The 20,743-nt window shown below is 41.7% G+C and overlaps 1 protein-coding gene and 1 gene segment (V, D, J or C); one reads left to right on the top strand and one right to left on the bottom strand.

The window, feature by feature from the left end:
* Positions 1-653: 653 nt before the first annotated feature.
* On the bottom strand, positions 654-4,020 carry LOC127677885 (T-cell receptor beta chain V region E1-like). The segment is given in 3 exon segments: positions 654-728; positions 3,327-3,628; positions 3,861-4,020. Coding segments are annotated over 3 exon segments (432 nt in total).
* Positions 4,021-8,464: 4,444 nt separating this feature from the next.
* Positions 8,465-18,769, top strand: LOC127677884 (DBH-like monooxygenase protein 2). Its single transcript, XM_052172842.1, has 13 exons — positions 8,465-8,752; positions 9,878-10,024; positions 10,506-10,667; positions 10,911-10,994; positions 11,787-11,954; positions 13,060-13,162; positions 13,335-13,501; positions 14,904-14,995; positions 15,238-15,334; positions 15,469-15,528; positions 17,125-17,255; positions 18,112-18,229; positions 18,527-18,769. Exons 1-13 carry the CDS (start codon positions 8,465-8,467, stop codon positions 18,767-18,769), a joined length of 1,860 nt encoding a protein of 619 aa, XP_052028802.1.
* The last annotated feature ends 1,974 nt before the right edge of the window (positions 18,770-20,743 follow it).

Genomic DNA, 20,743 nt, shown 5'->3' with positions numbered 1-20,743 from the left:
AAATAAATGGGCTCATTGGACTGTGAGAGACACTGGCTCACTGCTATACATTCAGTGATTTAGTAGTCACATATATGCAACCTTTTCTCTCTCTGTCACTGAAAATGGGAAGCTGAGGACTTGTCATTTCTCAATCCAGCTGATAATAGAAGTATTTAAAGGGGGTCACATCACAGTCATTTGAGGTTATCAAACTTGCTAGGCATGTTTTCAGAAAGTTAAACATTATATTTGGAAAAATGTCTGACAATAAATGAATGAGCTAATAGAGTTATTAGCTGGAGGGAGGATTTAAAAGTAGGAACTGTAAGAGGCACTGCACTAAGTCTTATACCTTATAACTCTAATACCAGATATGGATAAGTCTTAGTCACTCTTTTAGAATGTGTACTTGCAACCTAAGGTTAAAGTTCAAAGTTCAATAGTGCTTATAATAATAGCAGATAAGTAGGGATAAGGAACTAATTTTCCCTGTGCATGTGCCTGTTCACGTGGTTAATGTTTTGAAGTGAATATTCACAGTATTAGGTTTCATCACCACATCCTCATGCATTCAGCTCATACGTTGCTTTCGCGCACTGACGTCAGCTGCCTTGGGAGCTCGCCTTCATTTTGGTTATCACTCAAGCATTCTCCTTTCTCCTCTTTTCTGCTCACTTGCACAGCTTCACTAACAGCCACTGCGTTTTAACTGACAGGTTTTCATGGGGAATTCCATGGCCAGTTGACTAAATGTTCAAAAAACAGCACAGAGACAATCTGTAGCCACTACAAGTAGACCACTGGGGCCTTTGAGTACAAAAAGTTCTGAGGCCAAATCTTGTCTTTGAATAGGTACTAAAACCTCTAAGTTATCTAAGCCTCACCTAAGATTTCCTGGAACCAAAACTGTGTGTCATTTGCTAAATGTGGACCCTGGAATTTTAATTATGCAAGAGACAAGTAGTATTAAGCTCATAACATCTCACCTTCCAAAAATGTCTTCGAGCTTAAGAAACTAAGAAAACTTCAGGAGGGCAAACTGTGCTGAGGAATCTGAATCGCAGGAGTGTGGGCGCCATCTGTCTGTCTTACCATGAGCTCCAGGAGGTAACTTCTTTTACTGGAGATAATGTTAGTGAGGGGGAGGTAGAATGCTTAAGTCTTGAAGGCAGTTCAGGGATAAGAGTGATTATAAGGGTGGTGTAATACAAATGCTCGACATTCCTCTCTGGTCTTTTGTTTTACAATGGTTTAAGTGATACTAGTGACTCTTGTTCATAAACAGAAAGCAACCGGTAGCCAGGGCTTTAGGGCCAAGGCTATCATGCAGCTCCAGCATGAGGCAAGTCAATGTCTCGGGCAGATGAACTTCTGAAGATCTGAAGGAGCAGATGAGAGAGACAGGTGAGGGAGCAAGGAAGCCCTTGTTGGGTTACCAAATAAACTTTGAGCAGCATGAAGAATTTTGGGCAAATGGTGACCTCTTGTGTAAAGACCTTTCATTCTCCACAAGGCTAAGGTAGCAGTATCTCAACCAAAGAGAAGGCTTTAATTTGTCTTGGCAGTTCCTCGCTCCCATAGCTTTCAGTTGCCCACAACCTACCTCAGACCTGGTTTGGGATCCTGTGCTTCATGATAATTCACTTTCTGCCATCTCCCTTCCTTCTTCGTCCCCTCACAACTCCTTTCCTTCCTCTTCTCCTTCCCTGATCCACTCTCCTCCATGCCCTCCATTCCTCCCCACTGTCCACCTAAGCCTTGCTCTGTAATTCTGAACTTCTTGTTGATTTCTAGCCATTTGCCTGGTTGCTGAGCAGTCTTCTTGTTCTGTTCTTTACTCTAGGTATGGCCTTCTTCAGATTACAAATCAAGTTCTAATTTAGGGCTTTCTGGTGCATTCACTGCTCCCTAAATGCCAGTTCTAGACCCTTATGTGTTTCTAAGGATCTTATTTTCTGAAACACATGGTCAAATTAGCTCTATAGTGAATATATTTGGGATTTAGAGCAAGTGTCTCTCTCCCTCTGTTTATGTATGCATACTAATGAGTGTGTGCATTTATGCCTGTGTATATGTGTATGTATATATAATGTGTCTGTGTGTATGTATTGTGTCTTGAATGGGCATGTGCATTTATATGTGTATGTGTATGTATATAATGTATATGTATTTGTACATATGTATGTGTATGTGTTTATTGTGTGTGCATGTATGTATATTGCGTGTGAATGTGTGTATACGTATATGTATATATGTGTGTGTTGTACACATGTGTTGTGTATAAGCATGTGTATATGTGTATGTACTGTGTATGCGTGAGCATATATGTGTATGTGTGTGCATGTGTGTGTGTGTGTGAGTTTGTGTGTGTGTTTAGATTATGGATATTAAACCCATGTCCTTAGGATTTCAAACTTATAAGACAGATACTTTATCTTCTGAGTTATTTCCCCATCTCAACACAACTTTCTTATCTAATGTTTTCCTTCAGGCATAGTCTTCATAATTTTTTTTCAACTGCTTTGATTAAACTGATATTTGGCAAAATTTTAGATTTAGTAGTTTTGAGCTCAGAAGTCTGATATGGGAAAAATATTTAGTTTTCTTTTAAATTTACTTTGTTATATTAAATGGCATATTAAATATTGAAACATTTTAAATAGCATAATGCAAAATAAATTGAACTAATAGAGGACTACAAAGAACCTTTTAAGACTGAGTTTGTGAGGTCAGTGTGGGTGTGGGTAATAGAAACATGGGCATTATAAAAACAAGGGTGTTTCTTTAAAGGGTATAGTCAGAGCTACACTTCAGCAGTTCAGTGTTTATATGAGCTCTCAGAAGTTCTCTTGGCTTTAATCCAACCCCACACTGGGAATTGAGTCAGATATTACACACAACCTGCTATTCACTACCCGTATTGTGGAAGGAAGAGCTAATACCAACCGATGGTTTCAGTGGTACTCTGCATTATATTGTACCAAAAGAGTGCACCTGAACCGTGTTGCTTGGCTGCCTGCTGGGGTAGCCACATGAGCTGTCTACATCCCAAATTCAAAAACTGCAGTATAGGAGGATAAGAGATGTCTTCTAGTCTCAAGAGGGGGAAGAGCCAATGTCTATGCTCTGAGCTCTCTAGATCCTGACCTTCAGTCACCTTATAACTCACGCACAAAAAGAACATGTGGTAAAAGCAAGGAAAGGGGAGTCCTTGCTAGGGCAAGGTGAAGCAGAAGTCTGGGTAGAAAGGAAGAAGGCTCAGAAGGGCTTGCTAAGAGGAGCAAGGGTTGGAAGGCAGGGATGTCTGTGTGTGGTTTTTGTTCCAATGCCCCAGCAGAGTTTACCGCTGTGTCTGTACTGCACGTGCAGTACAAGGTTCTGCCCTGGCTCATGTTAGCCACTTGCAGCCTCAGCTCTGTATCAGTGACCCGTGTGGCCAGGTAATCAGCCCCAGGAAGAGATTTGACCTCTTTGTCCCCGGGACTCCGCAGAGAAACGAGCCACTGTAGTTGCTTTTGAAGATCCTGCTGATACCAACTCATCCAGGGATACTGGGAATTCTTCAAGATGCAGCGCAGGTTCACAGCTTGGCCACGTGGTACTAGACCCCACCTTGGTTTTTGCTCCAGAAAAGTCATTGTGGGGTCTGAAACAAGATGAAAAACTAGCAAACTTCATGTATCGCCAACTTAGCTACACCCTGAAGAGGAAAATACATTTGCTATGCAGAGAGAAGACAGTGGAAAGCCTTGACTAGGGAGAGTGGCTATGCCAGATGACTGTCTTAAAGGACTTAGGGGTGGCTTCTCTGCTTGCTAAGCTAGAGGGCCCTACCTCTCCCTCCCTCTACCCGCTGGCTTCCTCATTTGCCATCTGACCTGTAGCCACAGAAGCCGTGAGTACAGTGATGCACAGAATGCAAAACTGCCACATCTCTGAGACCTCAGGTTCTATCAGTGTGAGGTATGCAGGGCAACAGGCAAGAGAGGAGAATCCAAACCAGTAAGGTGGCAACCAGAAGTTTGTGGCTGAGGTTCCAAAGGGCGTGACTTCCTCAGGAAACTGACTATCTTAACTCAACTTTCCCCTAAAACGAAAACCTCAAACTGAAGTTTTGCACCCTTTCCTGTGGTCTGAGAATGCTCTCTCATCCACACCCCTGCACACTATACACTCACTACTGAATTGAGTGCAGTCACTGGACCCTTGCATATTCTCAGTGGTGGTCAGATATTCCTGGAAGTGATTTGTGTAATCATCACCTGCCAATACAAAAAGTTTATGACCAATGAGCTGATGCAGGACATAGGTGGGACATCCAGCAGGAATAGAGAGAATTCTGGAAAATAGTAGAAGAGGGCCTGGCAGATTCACTTGGGAACACAGAGGAGGTCAGAATCATGGGAACTGAGGAAGTAACTAGTCACTAAAGGTAGAATAAAAGTAGAGATTTGCCTGGAACATTGAGGCAAAGAACAGAAACCAACAGGTAGAGGAACTCAAAGGATAGAACAAAGAGAGATTCGAGCTGAAACTCTGAGGAGACAGAAGAAAGAAGACAAGGAAAGGAAACCAGCCATGTAGCTAAAGCCAGGTTAGAATAAAAGGGATAATAAGTCAGAGAACTAGCTGGTGCTTATGGCCCAGGCATTTATTAAAAATTAGTCTCAGAGTCATCACTCCAGGAGCAGGGATGGAGGAAAAAATGGTTTTATTTTTTTCAAAGATTTGAGTTTGAGTCTCAAACTCTTTCAAGAGAGTAAAATGTCTCCATATAACTGAACATGTAGAAGCTGTTGCAGTATTATATTAGGCTGTGTGCTCTGAACACTCATCTGTCTGACTCCAAGAAGGCAAGTAGAAAATAAAAATGAGAGTTTTGTCCTGAATAAAGAAAAAGATGGCCTTTTCTGTAACTGGTCTGGCAGAAATAAATTCATTCAAAAGAGACACTAGTATCTTTCGATCTGAACACCAGGCTATCGATATAACAGACCCCAAAGGAAGGGAAATTTACCCATGAATACATGCTGGAAGAAGGGAAAGGCACCAGTCAGAGAGGGAACATGTCTCTGGAAAGAGATTTCACACAGCTTTAACAATCCTAAGCAATGGGCCAATGGGGGGTGGGGGGCAGGCCCATACTTTGACATAGATTGCATATCCTTGGCCCTCTAAGCTTCCATCTCAATTCAGGACCCCTAAGACTGACTTGGGGAGTTCACTGGATCTCTGGATCTCTTTTTCCAGGTTACCAATGTGTTTACACTGAATAAATCTTTTCCATTTTTTTTTATTATCGATTTGGTTGTTTTAACTGGTTTATTGAGGACAAGTGGACAGAGTCGGCTTTTGTTAGGTCTCAATCCCAAGACAAATGGCTAACTGAGGTGCTTATTTAACACATCAGTGTGGACCTGGATGCCAGGTTTACCCAGCATTCCTTAGTCACTATCTATTATATGGTGTGAACAGCATACCAGCCCTCTACCCTAAACTTCTCCAGTCCAGGGGCTCAGCTGCCTTTTCTCCAGCTACCTTCCCCTATAAATCCAGAAATTTTGCTGTGCTGTCCTTTTATATACTCTTTAACCTCCTGTTCTCCTCTCTTCCCTCTTCCCTCTTCCCTCTTTCCCCAATCTGTTCCTCCAAGTCCTCAGAGGTCCAGGTTCAGGGTAAAGTTCGTGCTGGACTTTTTTAGATGTCTCTGCCTCTGACTATGGTCTCCCTCATATTTACAGTAAAACTCTTCTGCTTATGTTGGGAATAGGCGTGTCCTTCTCCTTTTGATTTTTTTCATTTAGCTTTGACCCACAAGTTTAATAACACTTTTACCCTTCATTTTTCTAGAGCATTTACCTTTGAAAAAACAAGTTCTTCCAGCTTCTATAAATCTCCTTAAAAAGCTAAATAAGCTCTCTATGAGTCTTAAGAGCCAGGAGGAAGAGGGTAAAGAAGAGATTCCCTGGGTCTGAAGTCAGTGGCCCCTAGCTCCTCCAGGAGAACTCTGGTCCTTTCCTAAGGACAACACTCTGGCCAGCCAAGCAGACTCCAGGATAAGGGAACCTGGGCCTTCTCAGTTTACTGAGCTATCTGTCCTAGCTTCACACTGAACTCTCTTCAGCCTAATCCTCTAACAAGATTGGGATCAGAATGTCTCTCACACTCTAGTTATCTCCCTTGCCACCCTTCCTGCCTCCCAAGGTCAGTGCCTCCAGGGATCTGCCTGTCTCCTCTTATCGTGACCAGCTTGCAGTCCTGAGCCAGGTTAAGCTTCTTGTTTCCAGATCAGATAGCTAGCTAGCTCCTCAGGGCCACCACAGGACTAGTGTTGGAGGTCATGGCTACCTCCCTCATTTCCCCCCCACATCCCCAACTTCAGCACCTAACAGTAGCCAAGGACTTAGCAGCTTTTGAGTTAGTAAGTAATTCAACTTAGGTCTTTTTTTTTTCACATTTTTATTACATTTATTTATTTATTATTGGGGCAGAAAAATCATAAATACTACAGTATCTAAAGAGGACAACTCACAGTACTCTGCCACATACACCTCTTCTACCTGATAATCTTAGACTGAACTCATGTCTTCAAGCTTGGCATCAAATACTTTCACCAGGGAGCCATGTTTCCTGGCCTATATTCATTCACATTTACATTGCAGAAATCATTAAAGCCTATGCCTTCTCCAAAACATTGGTAGAGATGACCCAAGCTGCTGACATCCTGATGGAATAAAAGGTAGAGAGGAATAAACTCGCTGTTTATCTGACTGCTTGGTACTGGGATTCTCCATCTTCTTCGCTGAATTCTCCCAGTACTCCAAACTTGATTATTGACCTAGCATTGTCTCCTGGCTTCCCTGCCCTTCATTGTATGTCATTTTTTTATTTGATATATTTTTTTATTTACATTTCAAATGATTTCCCCTTTTCTAGCCCCCCACTCCCCGAAAGTCCCATAAGCCCCCTTCCCTCCCCCTGTTCTCCCACCCACCCCTTCCCACTTCCCTGTTCTGGTTTTGCCCTATACTGTTTCACTGAGTCTTTCCAGAACCAGGGGCCACTATGTGTCTTCTCTGTTGTCTAGTGAACTTCAGGCCATGCACTGAGGATCCAATGAAAAATAATTTACCTCCTCGCATTTGGAGATATTAAGTCTTTAACAGTGCAGATTTCTTCTTCCCTGAGAAGTAATCAGCAAATGACAGCAATTCCTTCCGCTATAATACATGGTCATAGCAAAGCACTGGGGTCTGCTGTCCTGGGAGTGTCAGTGGCTTGAGGAAGTAATACAAAGTGAGACGATGACACAGGCTTCCTTGTAGTCTGTCATTCAATTCCACCACTGTCAGGGTGTGTGACCACACCCTATTGATGCTTCTCTTTCCTTCCCCCACTTACTTATCTAAAAATTAAATGAGCTGCAATTGCTACGAAATTAAACAGACTCAAGTTTCATTATGATCCATTATTCAAATATTCCTTTTTGGCTTTAGTTGTTTACATAATACCAAGGCACTTGATAATGCGAACACTTGGCTATACCTGGAGGGGGGAAGAACTGAACTGTGATTTCTTTGAAAAGCTGCTCATGTTTACAGTACAGAAGAATAAATCACAAACTGTCCCACAGGAAAATTCACATCTGCTTCTAATTTTTCCCCTTCTTCTTCCCCTCACTGTTTGCTCCTCTGCATGAATTGCTAAAATCAAAGTTGCCCAGACTTGTCCTTTTTTCTAGAAGTCTTTCATCTCTAAATGTTCTTCTTAGGATAAGAGACACAGGTTCCTGCAGGAGACTGAAATTGTATTATAGTCTTTCCCCTTAACAACTCTCTCCTCCACTGTACCAGGAAGTCAAAAGACTGTGCTTACATTTCACTGCCTCTGTTCTACAAATGGACACAATGGTGAAAGAACATAAAACTGAGGTGGGGAAGGGCATATACCAGAGGAATGTTATTTGCTAAGGATATTACAGAGGTAGGATAGAGATGGAGAAACAGAGAGGTGGGGGAAACACGAGAATCAATCTCCTTGGCTCTACAGGTTGGCATCAGGCATGACCCTGTCATAAAGTTCTTTTTTTTTATTCGATATATTTTTATTTACATTTCAAATGATTTCAAATGTGTAGCCCAGGCTGGCCTCGAACTCGTGATCCTCCTGCCTCTGCCTCCTTCAGCAAATCCTACCGGCATGTGCCACCACAACCGGCTGTTCTTATGGAAAACTGTATGACTATAATTTCACATTAGGACCCTGAATTTAATTGAGACAATCCTACTCTGTGACCTTCTTGTACATGTCTGGCTCAAGTTATATAAGTGGCACCATTCTGTAAACAGTGGATAATCAGATCAGAAGAATACTAACCTGTCCCTCCCCCCATGGCACCATGCCTGGCACAAGTATCGATACATATAAGTCCAGACCTCTTGAGTGTCTGTCTGCAGGAAAGCTCTTCTGGGCCCCAGAAGCCATGACCTGTGCTTGCCTCTTCAGGCTTTTCTTACTTTTGGTCCCGGCAGCCTTTCTCCAAGGCAAGCGCCTGGGTCCTACATCTCCCCTTCGTTATTCCAGGTTCCTAGATCCTTCCCGTGCTGTTTTCCTGCGCTGGGACTTTGATTATGAAGCTGAGATAATCACATTTGAGCTCCAAGTACAGACAACTGGCTGGATTGGCCTGGGCATCACAGATCGCTACACTTTTGTGGGAAGTGACCTGGTAGTTGGAGGAGTCCTACCCAACGGCAATGTCTACTTTTCGGTAAGTCTAAGGATAAGCAACTTGTGTTGAGTTGAAGATGGCTTCATTTCTATAGTCTCCAACCTCCAACCCACAGAAGAGCTCCTTCCTTGGGTTGAGGATGGCTTTCCGTCTAGAAAAGAACTTTTCTTCTGCAAACATAGCCAAGCACAGCAAACATTAGTTGACTACAGATTTCTCCCTACAAAGATGTTCTAGCACTTCAATCTGTCTTCTAGACCACTTATCTGTCAGACTTTTAAGAGAGAAGAGGTTTTATACTGTAAGAGTCTAATGCAACCTGCTTTCTAGGGGCAGAGTAAGTAGAAGTCACTGAAGAAATTCAGTTATTAGAATAGTCTCTGTCTCCAATGTCCTTTACACCCACTCAGCTGGACTTCAGTATGGAATTGTCTAATAACAGCAATAATAGCAAAAGAAGCAAAATTGTGCTTTTGTTCTGAATTCTTTTCATTTTAAACCTTATAGCATCACTGAGAGGGATTACTATAATCCATTGGTTGTCAACCTTTCTAATGTTATGACCCTTTAACACACTTCCCCATGTTGTGGAGACACCCAAAAACAGAATTATTTTTGTTGCTATTTTATAACTGCAATTTTTCTGTTGTTATGAATTGTAATATAAGTATCTAATATCTGGGATATCTGATATGTGATCCCTGTGAAAGAGTCCTTTGATACTCCAAATGGGTCATGGCCCACAGGTTGAGAACTGCTGAGAAAATCTGCCTTTTACAAATGAAATAGTAGTTCATTTGTCTCCCCAGACTCACACATTCTAAGCTCAAAATCACAGCTCTGAACTGCACTTATATAGTGTTATGATCATCACAGTACACAAAAATATATAATCAGAGCATCATGAAAAAGAATATACAGATAATTCAGAGAACAAGTTTTTCTAAAGATTTCAATGAAGGATTATTAACATTTACAAAATTAACATTTGAAGTAAAAATAATAAAGCCAGGTGGTGGATCTCCAATAGATATGTCTATCTCAGAAACACATCCATTTGTGCAATGTAGGGAGCTGGCTTGCCATTTTAGCACATACCTGCTGTCTCAACGCTTAATTGTTTGGCATGCTGGCTCTTATTTCTTAATGATCACTGGACCCCAGGATCAGCACCTTCTGGATGAAGACACTCTAGAACAGGATGGGAGCCAGGATGCTGAACTGCTAAAGCTCACCGAAGATTCTGTCTCAACCACCATGCGCTTTTCCAGGCCCTTCAGATCCTGTGATCCACATGACCATGACATTACGGTAAGATGTGGAAAAGGGAAAAATATTTAGCCACAAACAGCTTCTTCTGGGAATATATAGTCACCCTGAGTCAGGCATCCAGTCACAATTCATGGGATTTTTTATCCTTTATCTTCTTGGGTACTGCCCAATTGTATCACCTCTTAAAATCTGCAATGATTCCTTTGCATGATCTCACCCAGTGACTAAGTGCTCACCCATTTTATTCTTCCCCTGTTAAAGAACTCTAAGGAATTCCATTGAATATCAGTGTTTGGAGTTCAAGTTTGATTCAACTTTCTTATTCTGCAGGTGTAGAAAGAAAGAATTGGAAAGCTTTAATCATGACAAATGAGTTAACCCCAGAGGTAGAACTAAAGCCACACTAATCTTGTCTCAAGTTATTCTCATTCCACAGTATAGATGAGTAGCACATATAAGAAACTAGGCACATGCCAAGTGCTGTTGAATGTCAGGCCTTCAATGTTCATGGTACCCATAGAGTGATACCATGAGGGTCCTGGCTGCCTATGGCCTGGATGACATTCCAAAGATGAGTCGGGAGCATACTTTTGTCAAGTCCATCTTCTTGCTTCAAATACTACAATATGATGATCAAGATGCCCCTGAAGACACCATCATCTACGACTTGAAGATCAGTGATGTAAGACCCCAGCATACCATCTGTCTGCCTCCACCTTTTTCCATCTCCCCACTCGTCCCAGACCCTTCATCTTGTACCTAGTACCTGCATATTCCTTAGTATAAAGTTACTATGAATCCTCTTGACCCTGTGAGAAGGCCCAATCTAGCCCTAAGATGATCCCTGCTTCCTAACCTGTTTAATTCCCTGCTTTGGGGGAACTCTCATTCCTCTTCCACTCAGCTTTTTGGCATCTTTTCCCAGTTCCTCATTCCAGAGGATGATACCACATATGCCTGTACCTTTCTTCCACTCCCTATTGTCAGCAAAAAGCATCACATCTACAAGGTATGTGAACCAAGAGACAAAGTCTGCCAAAGTAGGGAAGGCTCTGTAGCAAAGCAATGGGCATACTGGAGTCTGGAGACAGAAAGGTTACTATGAGGAAATAACAGGGAAGGAAATGTGGGCTAGGGCCAGGTGGAGTTTTATAGGATTGGAAACCACATAATTTCCTGGGGCCAGAACTATAACTACTAAAAGTATTTTACTCAAGTGAAGAGTAAAATACAGAAGATAGTAATTAGTATGTTTTTGAAAATAACAATTTCAAGTCCCATCATGATCCCAGAATTTTTCTTTTATCAATAGAACTAGCAAAAACAAGAAAAAAAGCACTGTCAGCCAGTAAGAAAATTGAGTCAGAGTAAACTCAAAATCAGACTTCTAAATTCTTTTAACTGTTATTACTATAGGCCAAGTACAAGAATATAACTTTACAAGTTCCAAGGTATACAGGGGGGGGGGATGGGGGCATTTAAAAATAGATTTCAAATGAATGTAGATACCTTATATGCAAATTGTGATCTTCTGACTGGGGTCACTAAAGACAGAGTCATTGGAAGGTCCCTGGTGACTGAGCACTGTGAGCTGCACTCTCCAAAGAAGTGTATTTAAAGAGATTGGGGGTAGACAAAAGAGTCTAGTAGAGTTTAGAGAAAGTGATAGGTTTCAGGGAAAGAAACTGGTGAGGACAAACTCAGGAGTAGAGAATGGCATAGCTTTGGGAGGCAGGAAGGACTGGAAAGAATAAGAATATGGCATAATCTTAACTATCATCTCCCTCCTTTCTCTGCCCAGTTTGAACCGATATTGGTGGAAAGAAATGAGACGATGGTGCATCACGTGCTCGTGTACGCATGTGGCAATGCTAGTGTGCTCCCCACAGGCATCAGTGAATGTTACGGATCAGACCCTGCCTTCTCCCTCTGCTCCCATGTCATCGCAGGCTGGGCAGTTGGGGGCCTTGTGAGTCCTGAGATGATGGCATTTTGTGACAAAGGGGTGCATACTGTTGGGAAGACAAGAGAGCACAGAAGTTCTGGGGTTTTTCTTTTTTTCTTTTTCTCTTCTTTTTTTTCTTTTCTTTTTTTCTTTTTCTTTCTTTCTTTTTTGGACATTTTATTTATTTACATTTCAAATGTTATCCCCTTTCCCGGTTTCCCCTCCAGAAATCCCCTATCCCATTCCCTATCCCCCTACTTCTTTGAGAGTGTTCCCCTACCCACCCACTTCCTCCTCACCACCCTGGCAGTCCCCTACATTGGGGCATTGAGCCTTCACAGGACCAAGGGCCTCTCCTCCAATTGATGCCAGACAAGGCCATCCTCTGCTACATATGTGGCTGGAGCTACGGGTCCACCCATGTGTACCCCTTGGTTGGTAGTTTAGTCTCTGGGAGCTCTGAGGGGTCTGGTTGGCATTGTCTTTCTTCCTATGGGGCTGCAAACTCCTTCAGCTACTTCAGTCCTTTCTCTAACTCCTCCATTGGGGTCCCTGTGCTCAGTCCAATGGGTGGCTACAAGCATCTGTCTCTGTTTTTGTCAGGCTTTGGCAGAGCCTCTCAGGAGACTGTTATATCAGGCTCCTGTCAGCAGGTACTTCTTGGCATCCATAATAGTGTCTTGGTTTGGTGTCTGTATATGGGATGGGTCTCCAGGTGTGGGAGTCTCTGGATGGCTTTCCTTTCAGTCTCTGCCCCATACTTTGTCCCTGTTTTTACTTTAGACAGAAGCAATTCTGGATTAAAAGTTTGGAGATGAGTGGGTGGCCCCATCCCTAAACTGGAGACCCTGCCTAACCTCTGGATATGGTCTCTGCAGGTTCTAACTACCCCCTACCCCCCCCCCACTTTGTTGGGAATTTCAGATAACCTCATCCCCATTGGGTCCTGGGAGCCTCTTGCTTTCCTGGCATCTGGGACTTGCTGGTGGCTACCCCTAGTTCCCCGTTACCCATTGCTACACAAGTTCTGAAAGAAAGGTTAAAAAACCAGGGCAGAGCTAGAGCTTATATCCAAGCATCTTCTCTCTGGCCTGTCTCACATCACTACCATGTTTTCCATTCACCACAGAGTTACCAGTTTCCAGATGATGTAGGCATCTCAATTGGAACCCCCTTTGACCCTCAATGGATCCGACTGGAAATTCACTACAGCAATTTTCAGAACCTTCCTGGTGAGTAACCAAAGGACTCATGAGAGGACATCTGGTAGAGGCAACTGGTTTCTCTGGATGTGGGAGATATGTAGTATATATGCTGGATTCTGTTACTCCCTGCCCATTCCAGATTCCCTGAATATTGTGACCCACTCCCACCCTCTGAGGAGAGTGTTTCTTTCTACTCTAGGTATCCGTGATACCTCAGGGATGCGACTGTACTACACCTCACACCTTCGCAAATATGACATGGGAATCCTCCAGCTGGGCATCTCCGTTTTCCCTATTCACTTTATACCCCCGGGTGCTGAGGCTTTCTTGTCCTATGGGCTATGCAAGACAGACAAGTTTGAAGAGGTGAAGCTGAGACACATGCATTCTCTGAGGTTTCTTGTTCTCCATCAGAGTTCTGGTCTAATTCCGAAACTCACATGTCTGAACCACAGATTTGAAAAATGACTAAAGCCAAGTGCTCAGAAAAGTAGCAAGCACACATTCTGCAGGAGAGAAATGTGTCAGGACTTTAGGGGCAAAGAACTTGGTTGGGTAAAAAGTGAGACAGGATGGTTTGGTGGAAATAGAGTGAGTGGGAGTATCCATCTGGAAAAGCAGAAGACAGAATATAATGGTCAGGAGACAGGGAGAAGGGATGGAAATGTTGTCTTCTTAGTATGGTATGACACAGCCAATGTCATTCATAGCATGAAGACCATGACTTCATAGTAGCTGTGGCTGTCTGCAGTAAGCCAACCCAAGACTGGTCCTATCACCTCTGAGTCTTAGATCAAAAAGGGCCTTTCTTTGCTAAAGTATTGGCTACTGATGGGTTGTGGGAGAAAGATAATCATTGTGCATTCACCAATTATCCTGGCAGGATCAATCAGATAGTTCCAAACCCATGGTCACACAGATGGTCATACAGTTTAAACTCAGTGGGTGCCATACAACAAGACAAAATAAAACAATAGCAGAATTACAAATATGGGAAGGGGGCTTGTATGGAAAAGGGTGAGTAATAGATTAGCAAATAGATTAGAGGGAGAGAAATAGTTACCAGAAGACACTTTGTGCATGAAATTGTCAAAGAACAAACTCAATGAAATCTAAACACAAAAGGATAAATGCTCTACTATGTTCATAGCAGCCCTATTTATAATTGCCAGATGCTGGAAAGAACCCAGGTATCCCTCAACAGAAGAGTGGATGCAAAAAATGTGGTATATCTACACAATGGAGTACTATTCAGCCATTAGAAACAATGAATTCATGAAATTCTTAGGCAAATGGATGGAGCTAGAGAACATCATACTAAGTGAGGTAACCCAGACTCAAAAGGTGAATCATGGTATGCACTCACTAATAAGTGGTTATTAACCTAGAAAACTGGAATACCCAAAACATAATCCACACATCAAATGAGGTACAAGAAGAAAGGAGGAGTGGCCCCTGGCTCTGGAAAGACTCAGTGAAACAGTATTTGGCAAAACCAGAACGGGGAAGTGGGAAGGGGTGGGTGGGAGGACAGGGGAAGAGAAGGGGGCTTACGGGACTTTCAGGGAGTGGGGGGGCTAGAAAAGGGGAAATCATTTGAAATGTAAATAAATTATATCGAATAAAAAAAATAAAAAAAATTAAAAAAAATAAAATAAAATAAAATGTTAAGAGAGCAACTAAACCAAGAAAAGCATGCTATCAAACATCAATGGAAGGAAAATAAAGCTTGAGTACTTGACCAATCTGGTGTTCCTTCCTGTTATAGATGAATGGGGCTCCAGTGGCTAACATAAATGTATCAGCCTGCCTGCTCCACACCCACCTAGCTGGGCGGTCACTGCAAGCTGTGCAATACAGGTAATTAAAAACCTTGAACCTTTCCCTTCTGTGTAGGGGAATAGTTACTGCTTCTGCATGATGCTATCCCTGGTTAACAATGAGGAGATAAACTCGAGAGAGTGGAATAGACTATGAAAGAAGAATCTTTTAGGTTTACTTCATTTGCAGCCCTGAATGAGGATACATACTGCATCTTTATTGGTCTGGCCCTCTCTGCTTCGTCTTCTCATTTCTGTCTGTCTGCTCTTTTCTCCCTCTAGAAATGGAACCCAACTTCAAGTAATATGTAAAGATTTTTCCTATGATTTCAATCTGCAAGAATCTCGGGACTTACCTCAACCTGTAGTGATTAAGCCGGTAGGATCCTGAGGAGGGATAATGGCTGGAGCAAGGGGAGAACAGACTGTAGCTCATTGTTAGCCCAGACAATCCTAAGACTGTAGCACTTCCTCTTTGACTTCCTCTCTGCTCTCATATTTCACTGTGAATAGGGGGATGAGCTGCTCATAGAATGTCATTACCAGACGCTGGATCGTGACTTCATGACTTTTGTAAGTGTCTTTCTCCACAGCAGTAACAATGACTTTAGCCTTTGAAGAAAGATATATCCTGGTTTAAACTAATAAGTCTAATTGTTCAAACTTATGTTTTCCTCTCTTCCATGAGACTTTTCATGTTCTTAGAATTCCATGCATCTAAGATAGAGATTCTGTACACTTCCTATTGGTGACCCACTAAGACCATAAAAGAATGTGTTATGGTATCTCTATCTTTCACCTTCCCAATGCCATTAATGAACTTGGTGTCATAACTGCCCTGGGTTGGAATGCCCGCTTAACCATTTGGCAGCTTTATTACCTAGACAAAGTATTCAAAATCTTGGCTTCATTCTAAATTCATAAGGAAAGAATAATGCTACCATCTCAAGATTATTGAAATAATTGATTACCACATATACAACAATTGGACCATCACCTACCTTATAGTAGATGGTCATTTAGAGCTAACTATTGTTACGATAATTGTGGTAATTATTGTTACCATAATTACCACATATAGGACAATGGGACCATCACCTACCTTATGGTAGGTAGATGTTCACTTAGAGGTAACTATTGTTACAGTGATTACAAAGAAACCAACAATTTTATATAGAGACCAATTCAGTGCTTCAAAAAAGATTGCACGATTTCAAGAAGGAAACATAGCCATACATCTTATTGTAAAAATCAAGGTAAAAGACATCAAAAATGAAAAAAAAGGGATTACAGTTTAGGACTATTTCAGGAATCACAAGACAACACATGCATCATATGATAACAAGTGGATGTGACACACAGCACATGCTGAGTTCTGGAGATGAACAGAAATGGCAAAGCCATCCATCAGCAAGGAAAGCTTTGAGTGCACATGAAGAACAATGAGTCAGGTGGGATTAGAGAACACAGGAAGACATAAGAAGTAATGGAACAAGTCTGAGGGATTTGTGGCTAGAAAGAGTTCTCAAAGCAGAAAAGAAACTATCTTGCCTATACTAGATAGCAGGGTCTAATTGTTAAATTGTATTTGCCAGCTCAATAATAGAGGAGAATAGATTGTCGAGAGTTTCTTGTATGTAATCAAATAATTCATCTTAGAATAAATTATCACACACATTATATTATATTATATTATATTATATTATATTATATTATATTATATTATATTATATTATATTATATTATATATTATATATTATATTATATCATATACCGTATCATATCATATCGTATCATATCATATCATCATATTATATACAAATGATCAGCAGTTGTAGAGAAAGTAGACTATAATAAAGCCCGAGGGCTAGTTGACACTGGCAAAGTAGGAAGTCTAACCCACACCAGGGGGTAGTGCTGGAAATGCAGAAAATAAGAAAAATATGTAGAATATTCTGAAGAATAATTCTTTAGAAAAATATTAATACTTGTTCAATGGTTGGAAATAGAGGAGGAGAAAGAAAGCGACCTGGTAAAATGTGGTGAGCTGGACTCTATGGGAAGAAAAAGAGCTCTCTGGAAGAATGACAAATTTCACAGTTTGTTGTTTGCCTTTTCCCTATTTGCATGCTTTTGTATCCATGTCTCTCCCTCTCTTTCCTTCTCCAGGGAGGTGCCAGCACCATTAATGAGATGTGCCTCATCTTCTTCTTCTACTATCCCAGAATTAACATCGCCAGTTGCATGGGATACCCTGATATCATCTATGTGACCAATGAGCTGGGGGAAGAAGCATCAGAGTGAGTCAGTCTAACAGCAATAGCCGTGAACGCCTGAGAAGGAGCCTGTCAGTGAGCGGCCAAATCACACCCTGCCCCTCTCACCCTTGCTCACATTCAGGGTTGATTCAAAAACTCTGAAAACAAAAGTTTTTCAGAAAAGTTTATGTATCAGTAAGGGCATTCAGACAGAAATGCAGATGACAACAGACCCATGAAAGTCAAATCCCTTGTGCATATTCCTGTCCTTCAGGCTTCACTCAAAAACCTGTTTACTTTCAGGTCACAAACTGTAAGTGGCCACTCTTGTGTGTCTCTAATAAGAGGCTGCTAACATCTCTCTCAACAGACACACATACAATTTCAAGGCAATTGCAGATCTCTCTCTCTCTCTCTCTCTCTCTCTCTCTCTCTCTCTCTCTCTCTCTCTCTCTCTCTCTCTCTCTCTCTCTCCCCTTTCAGATTTCTCACTCTGTAGCCCTGACTGTCCTGGAATTTTATCTGTAGATCAGGTTGGCATCAAACTCACAGAGATCTACTGGCCTCTGCCTGATAAATGCTAGGATTAAAGGTATGCACCATCACAACTAATTGCAGAGTTACAGAAGTTAATCTATCCACCTTTCAGACCCTATGGCACCTATGTCCTTAAAAAGCATCCTTTGTCCCATGTCCTAAGTTCTCTCTGGTATTTTTTTTTACCAAACTCACTAAGAATATCCATTTAGTTAAGCAACATTTCATGTGACTTATACTGGTATAGAAGGTTTATAATAGTATGGAAGCAAAAAATGAAGGTGTTCATTAACATATTTTGTCTGAGCTATAATTCAGCATTGATTATTGCCATGACCCTGCCTTAACCCTACTTCCACAGGAATCCCATGGAGAACCTGATGGTCCTGAATAATGTTGAATGGACTCCAGAGAACATTAAGAAAGCCGAGAAAGCCTGCAAGGAGTCCCAGCAGACAGTATTGATCAAGACCATTGATGTGCGTGTCACAGTAGAAGCCACCCTGCAAGGCTGAGGGATGATATTGGGCAAGGCAAGGACAGTCAAAGCTTGATGGCAGCAAATGACAAAGATAGGCAGTGTGAATTGGGAGAGGGAGTCACAGGGTGAGGGAGTCACAGGAAGAAGAAAGGCAAGCTGTTGCTCTCCTGCATTGTATAGGTTGTTGCAACCTCCCAATTACCCTGTAAGGTTGGGACGGCACAGTAAAGTTTCAGGAAATGGAAAGATAGTAGGGATAGTTTTGAAACTACTCAATCTTTTCCATCTCCTGCAGGAAGAAGTACAAAATACAACAGGTTGGATTCCTGATATTATACCAACTCCTCGAGGACCCTGCTTAGAATCTTCTGGAGGCAAAGTGGAACCTCAGGACAAGACTCCTGCAGGCTTCAGGGCTGCACCAATGGCCCTCTCTGGCTCCAATACTGCTACTCTGAGGCACCTGCCCATGGTTGCTGTCCTGTTCCTGCAGGGTAGCCTCTCATGGCTCCTTGCAATGCTGCAGACTGGAGCATGATTCTATCTCCTTGGAATGCCTACTCTTTTATCATGAGCTTGCTTATTTGACCTCTCTGTGTCCTTTGTGACACTTTCCATAACCGAAATCATAATACTGCAGGTTCTAGGTTTTTATTCACAATTTACTGTTCAAATCATTCTTAAGGTTTCAGGACTATTGATAGGATCACATGTTTTATGAGAAATTCTGCCTCCAAATCTGACTGTTAGATGGTGGATCCACTCTCCAAGAATCCTGGTGTCCTGCTTTCTTTCAAATTGATGCTATGAGTGAGTTGGGGCTTGAGTACAGAGGGAGATGATGATAAACCCTTTGGCATGTGTGTGGCCCTGGAGAAAGTATTACTTCTCTCTTCTAATGATAGCTAATGTTCAGTCTTTTAGAGCAATGTGAGTATATACATGTACTAGAGAGTAAAGGGTAATTTTTGATGAATGAAGGAACTCTGTGTACATAGAGATACAATTTCTAAGTATCATATTAAATAGAATTCAACTTGCTTCCTTTGGCAGTCTCTTTTATTTGAATCTTTGGTCCAGGAAAAGCAGTTTGGAAGCCTCTTGAATTACCAGGTTAAAGCATCAGGCAGGTTTTGTTGCCCCAAATACAACATGCAACATGTCATCCCTGTTCTCTACTGTTAGATGGTCTTTGTTTATCCTACCTCAAGTTGTATTGCCGCATGTGAGTCACTCAGAATGAGGAATCAATCTGGAAACCTGAGGTGAATTGAGTTCTGAGAATAAGTAAAAGTCAAACTAAAGAAAAGCAAGTTCTTTAGACAATGCTTGTCTAAAGCAGCACAATGCTTGTCTAAGAACTCTATGGAGGAAAGAATAGACACTAAGAACAAACATTTTGTGGTGTTTCAATTCTTATTAAAAGCCCAGAAGAGTGAACTTATTTTGTATTTTCTGGAAACCATGTCTATCAATTCTCAGCTAGATTTAAAGTCACATTGCCAATCTATGAATTGTCTTAGTTTTTACGTCTTCTAGAAGGCATCCCCTAGCTTGGGTGTACCAAAGTGTTTGGCAGGATCTTAATCTCCTGATAATCAAGAATATGATTTCAGCAAACTCCCTATCACAGATTCAGGGGCTGTGACTAATGTCAGAGCTCCGCTTACTGATGGAATGGTCCCTCTTCTAACAGTGCTGAGGTATACTGAGGGCACGTGAAAAAACAGACTCATCACTTCCTTGTATATGGCAATACTTAAGGCTATGCATCCTCAGGATGACAACACACTCTACTCCTGAACTGGTCAGAACCACTTCCACACCCCATAATATTTAAACAGAAGTTCTTGCCACCTTAATCAAAGAGGGTTTTCCAAGTTTATGTCTCTTTAAGTTGTCTTCGTAGAGCACTTATATTGTCCAACGTAGTAGGCAATCTTTTGAGGATGTATTGAATCAGATGCTGATGATCTGGGAAATGTGGCATAAGGAAATTTTTATGGTTCAGAAATTTTAACCCATACAATCCTTAAAATCTATTTCTCCTCTGGTATATTTTATCCAGGTATACTGAAAGGTCTTGGATTTGTGATTCAAGGAGGAGGACATTGAGACAGATTGACTTTTTTGAAAGATTATTAGAAGAGTTAGTAATATCATAAAAAAGGCAACAGCATGGCAGGGATTAAGGCGAGCTTCTTCTTATAGGTTTCAGAAGAGGGAGTTTATATCTCACAGTTGATGAACTTACTGCATATAGTCAGCCTATCTCTAATTCTAGGAGGAAGGTAATGGAAGGCTAACCCTGTATTTCCAGCAAGGAGGAAGGGAATCTTGCTAACTTGTGATTTAGAGGCTATGGGGTAAATAGGGGAAATGGGTACATTTATTTAAGGTATACTTGTAACAGGAGTGGGGGATGTGCCATCAATAGCCCTCTGGGATCTTGAGGCTGGTAGCTGGGACATGGAAACTTCTTTGCTTTAATTAGAGTTAAGATTAAAAAATG

This window comes from Apodemus sylvaticus, chromosome 2, assembly GCF_947179515.1.
Source record: "Apodemus sylvaticus chromosome 2, mApoSyl1.1, whole genome shotgun sequence".
NCBI lineage: Eukaryota > Metazoa > Chordata > Mammalia > Rodentia > Muridae > Apodemus > Apodemus sylvaticus.
Note: the sequence above shows the minus strand (reverse complement) of the source record. Positions and strands in the feature narration are given on the sequence as shown.

What these genes read in the sequence shown, in the direction of transcription:
- LOC127677884 (XM_052172842.1), top strand. Translation starts at nt 8,465, where the DNA reads ATGACCTGTGCTTGCCTCTTCAGGCTTTTCTTACTTTTGGTCCCGGCA. An exon ending in CAATTTTCAGAACCTTCCTG is followed by an intron (nt 13,163 to 13,334) that starts GTGAGTAACCAA and finishes TTTCTACTCTAG; the next exon opens with GTATCCGTGATACCTCAGGG. An exon ending in TATTGATCAAGACCATTGAT is followed by an intron (nt 18,230 to 18,526) that starts GTGCGTGTCACA and finishes CATCTCCTGCAG; the next exon opens with GAAGAAGTACAAAATACAAC.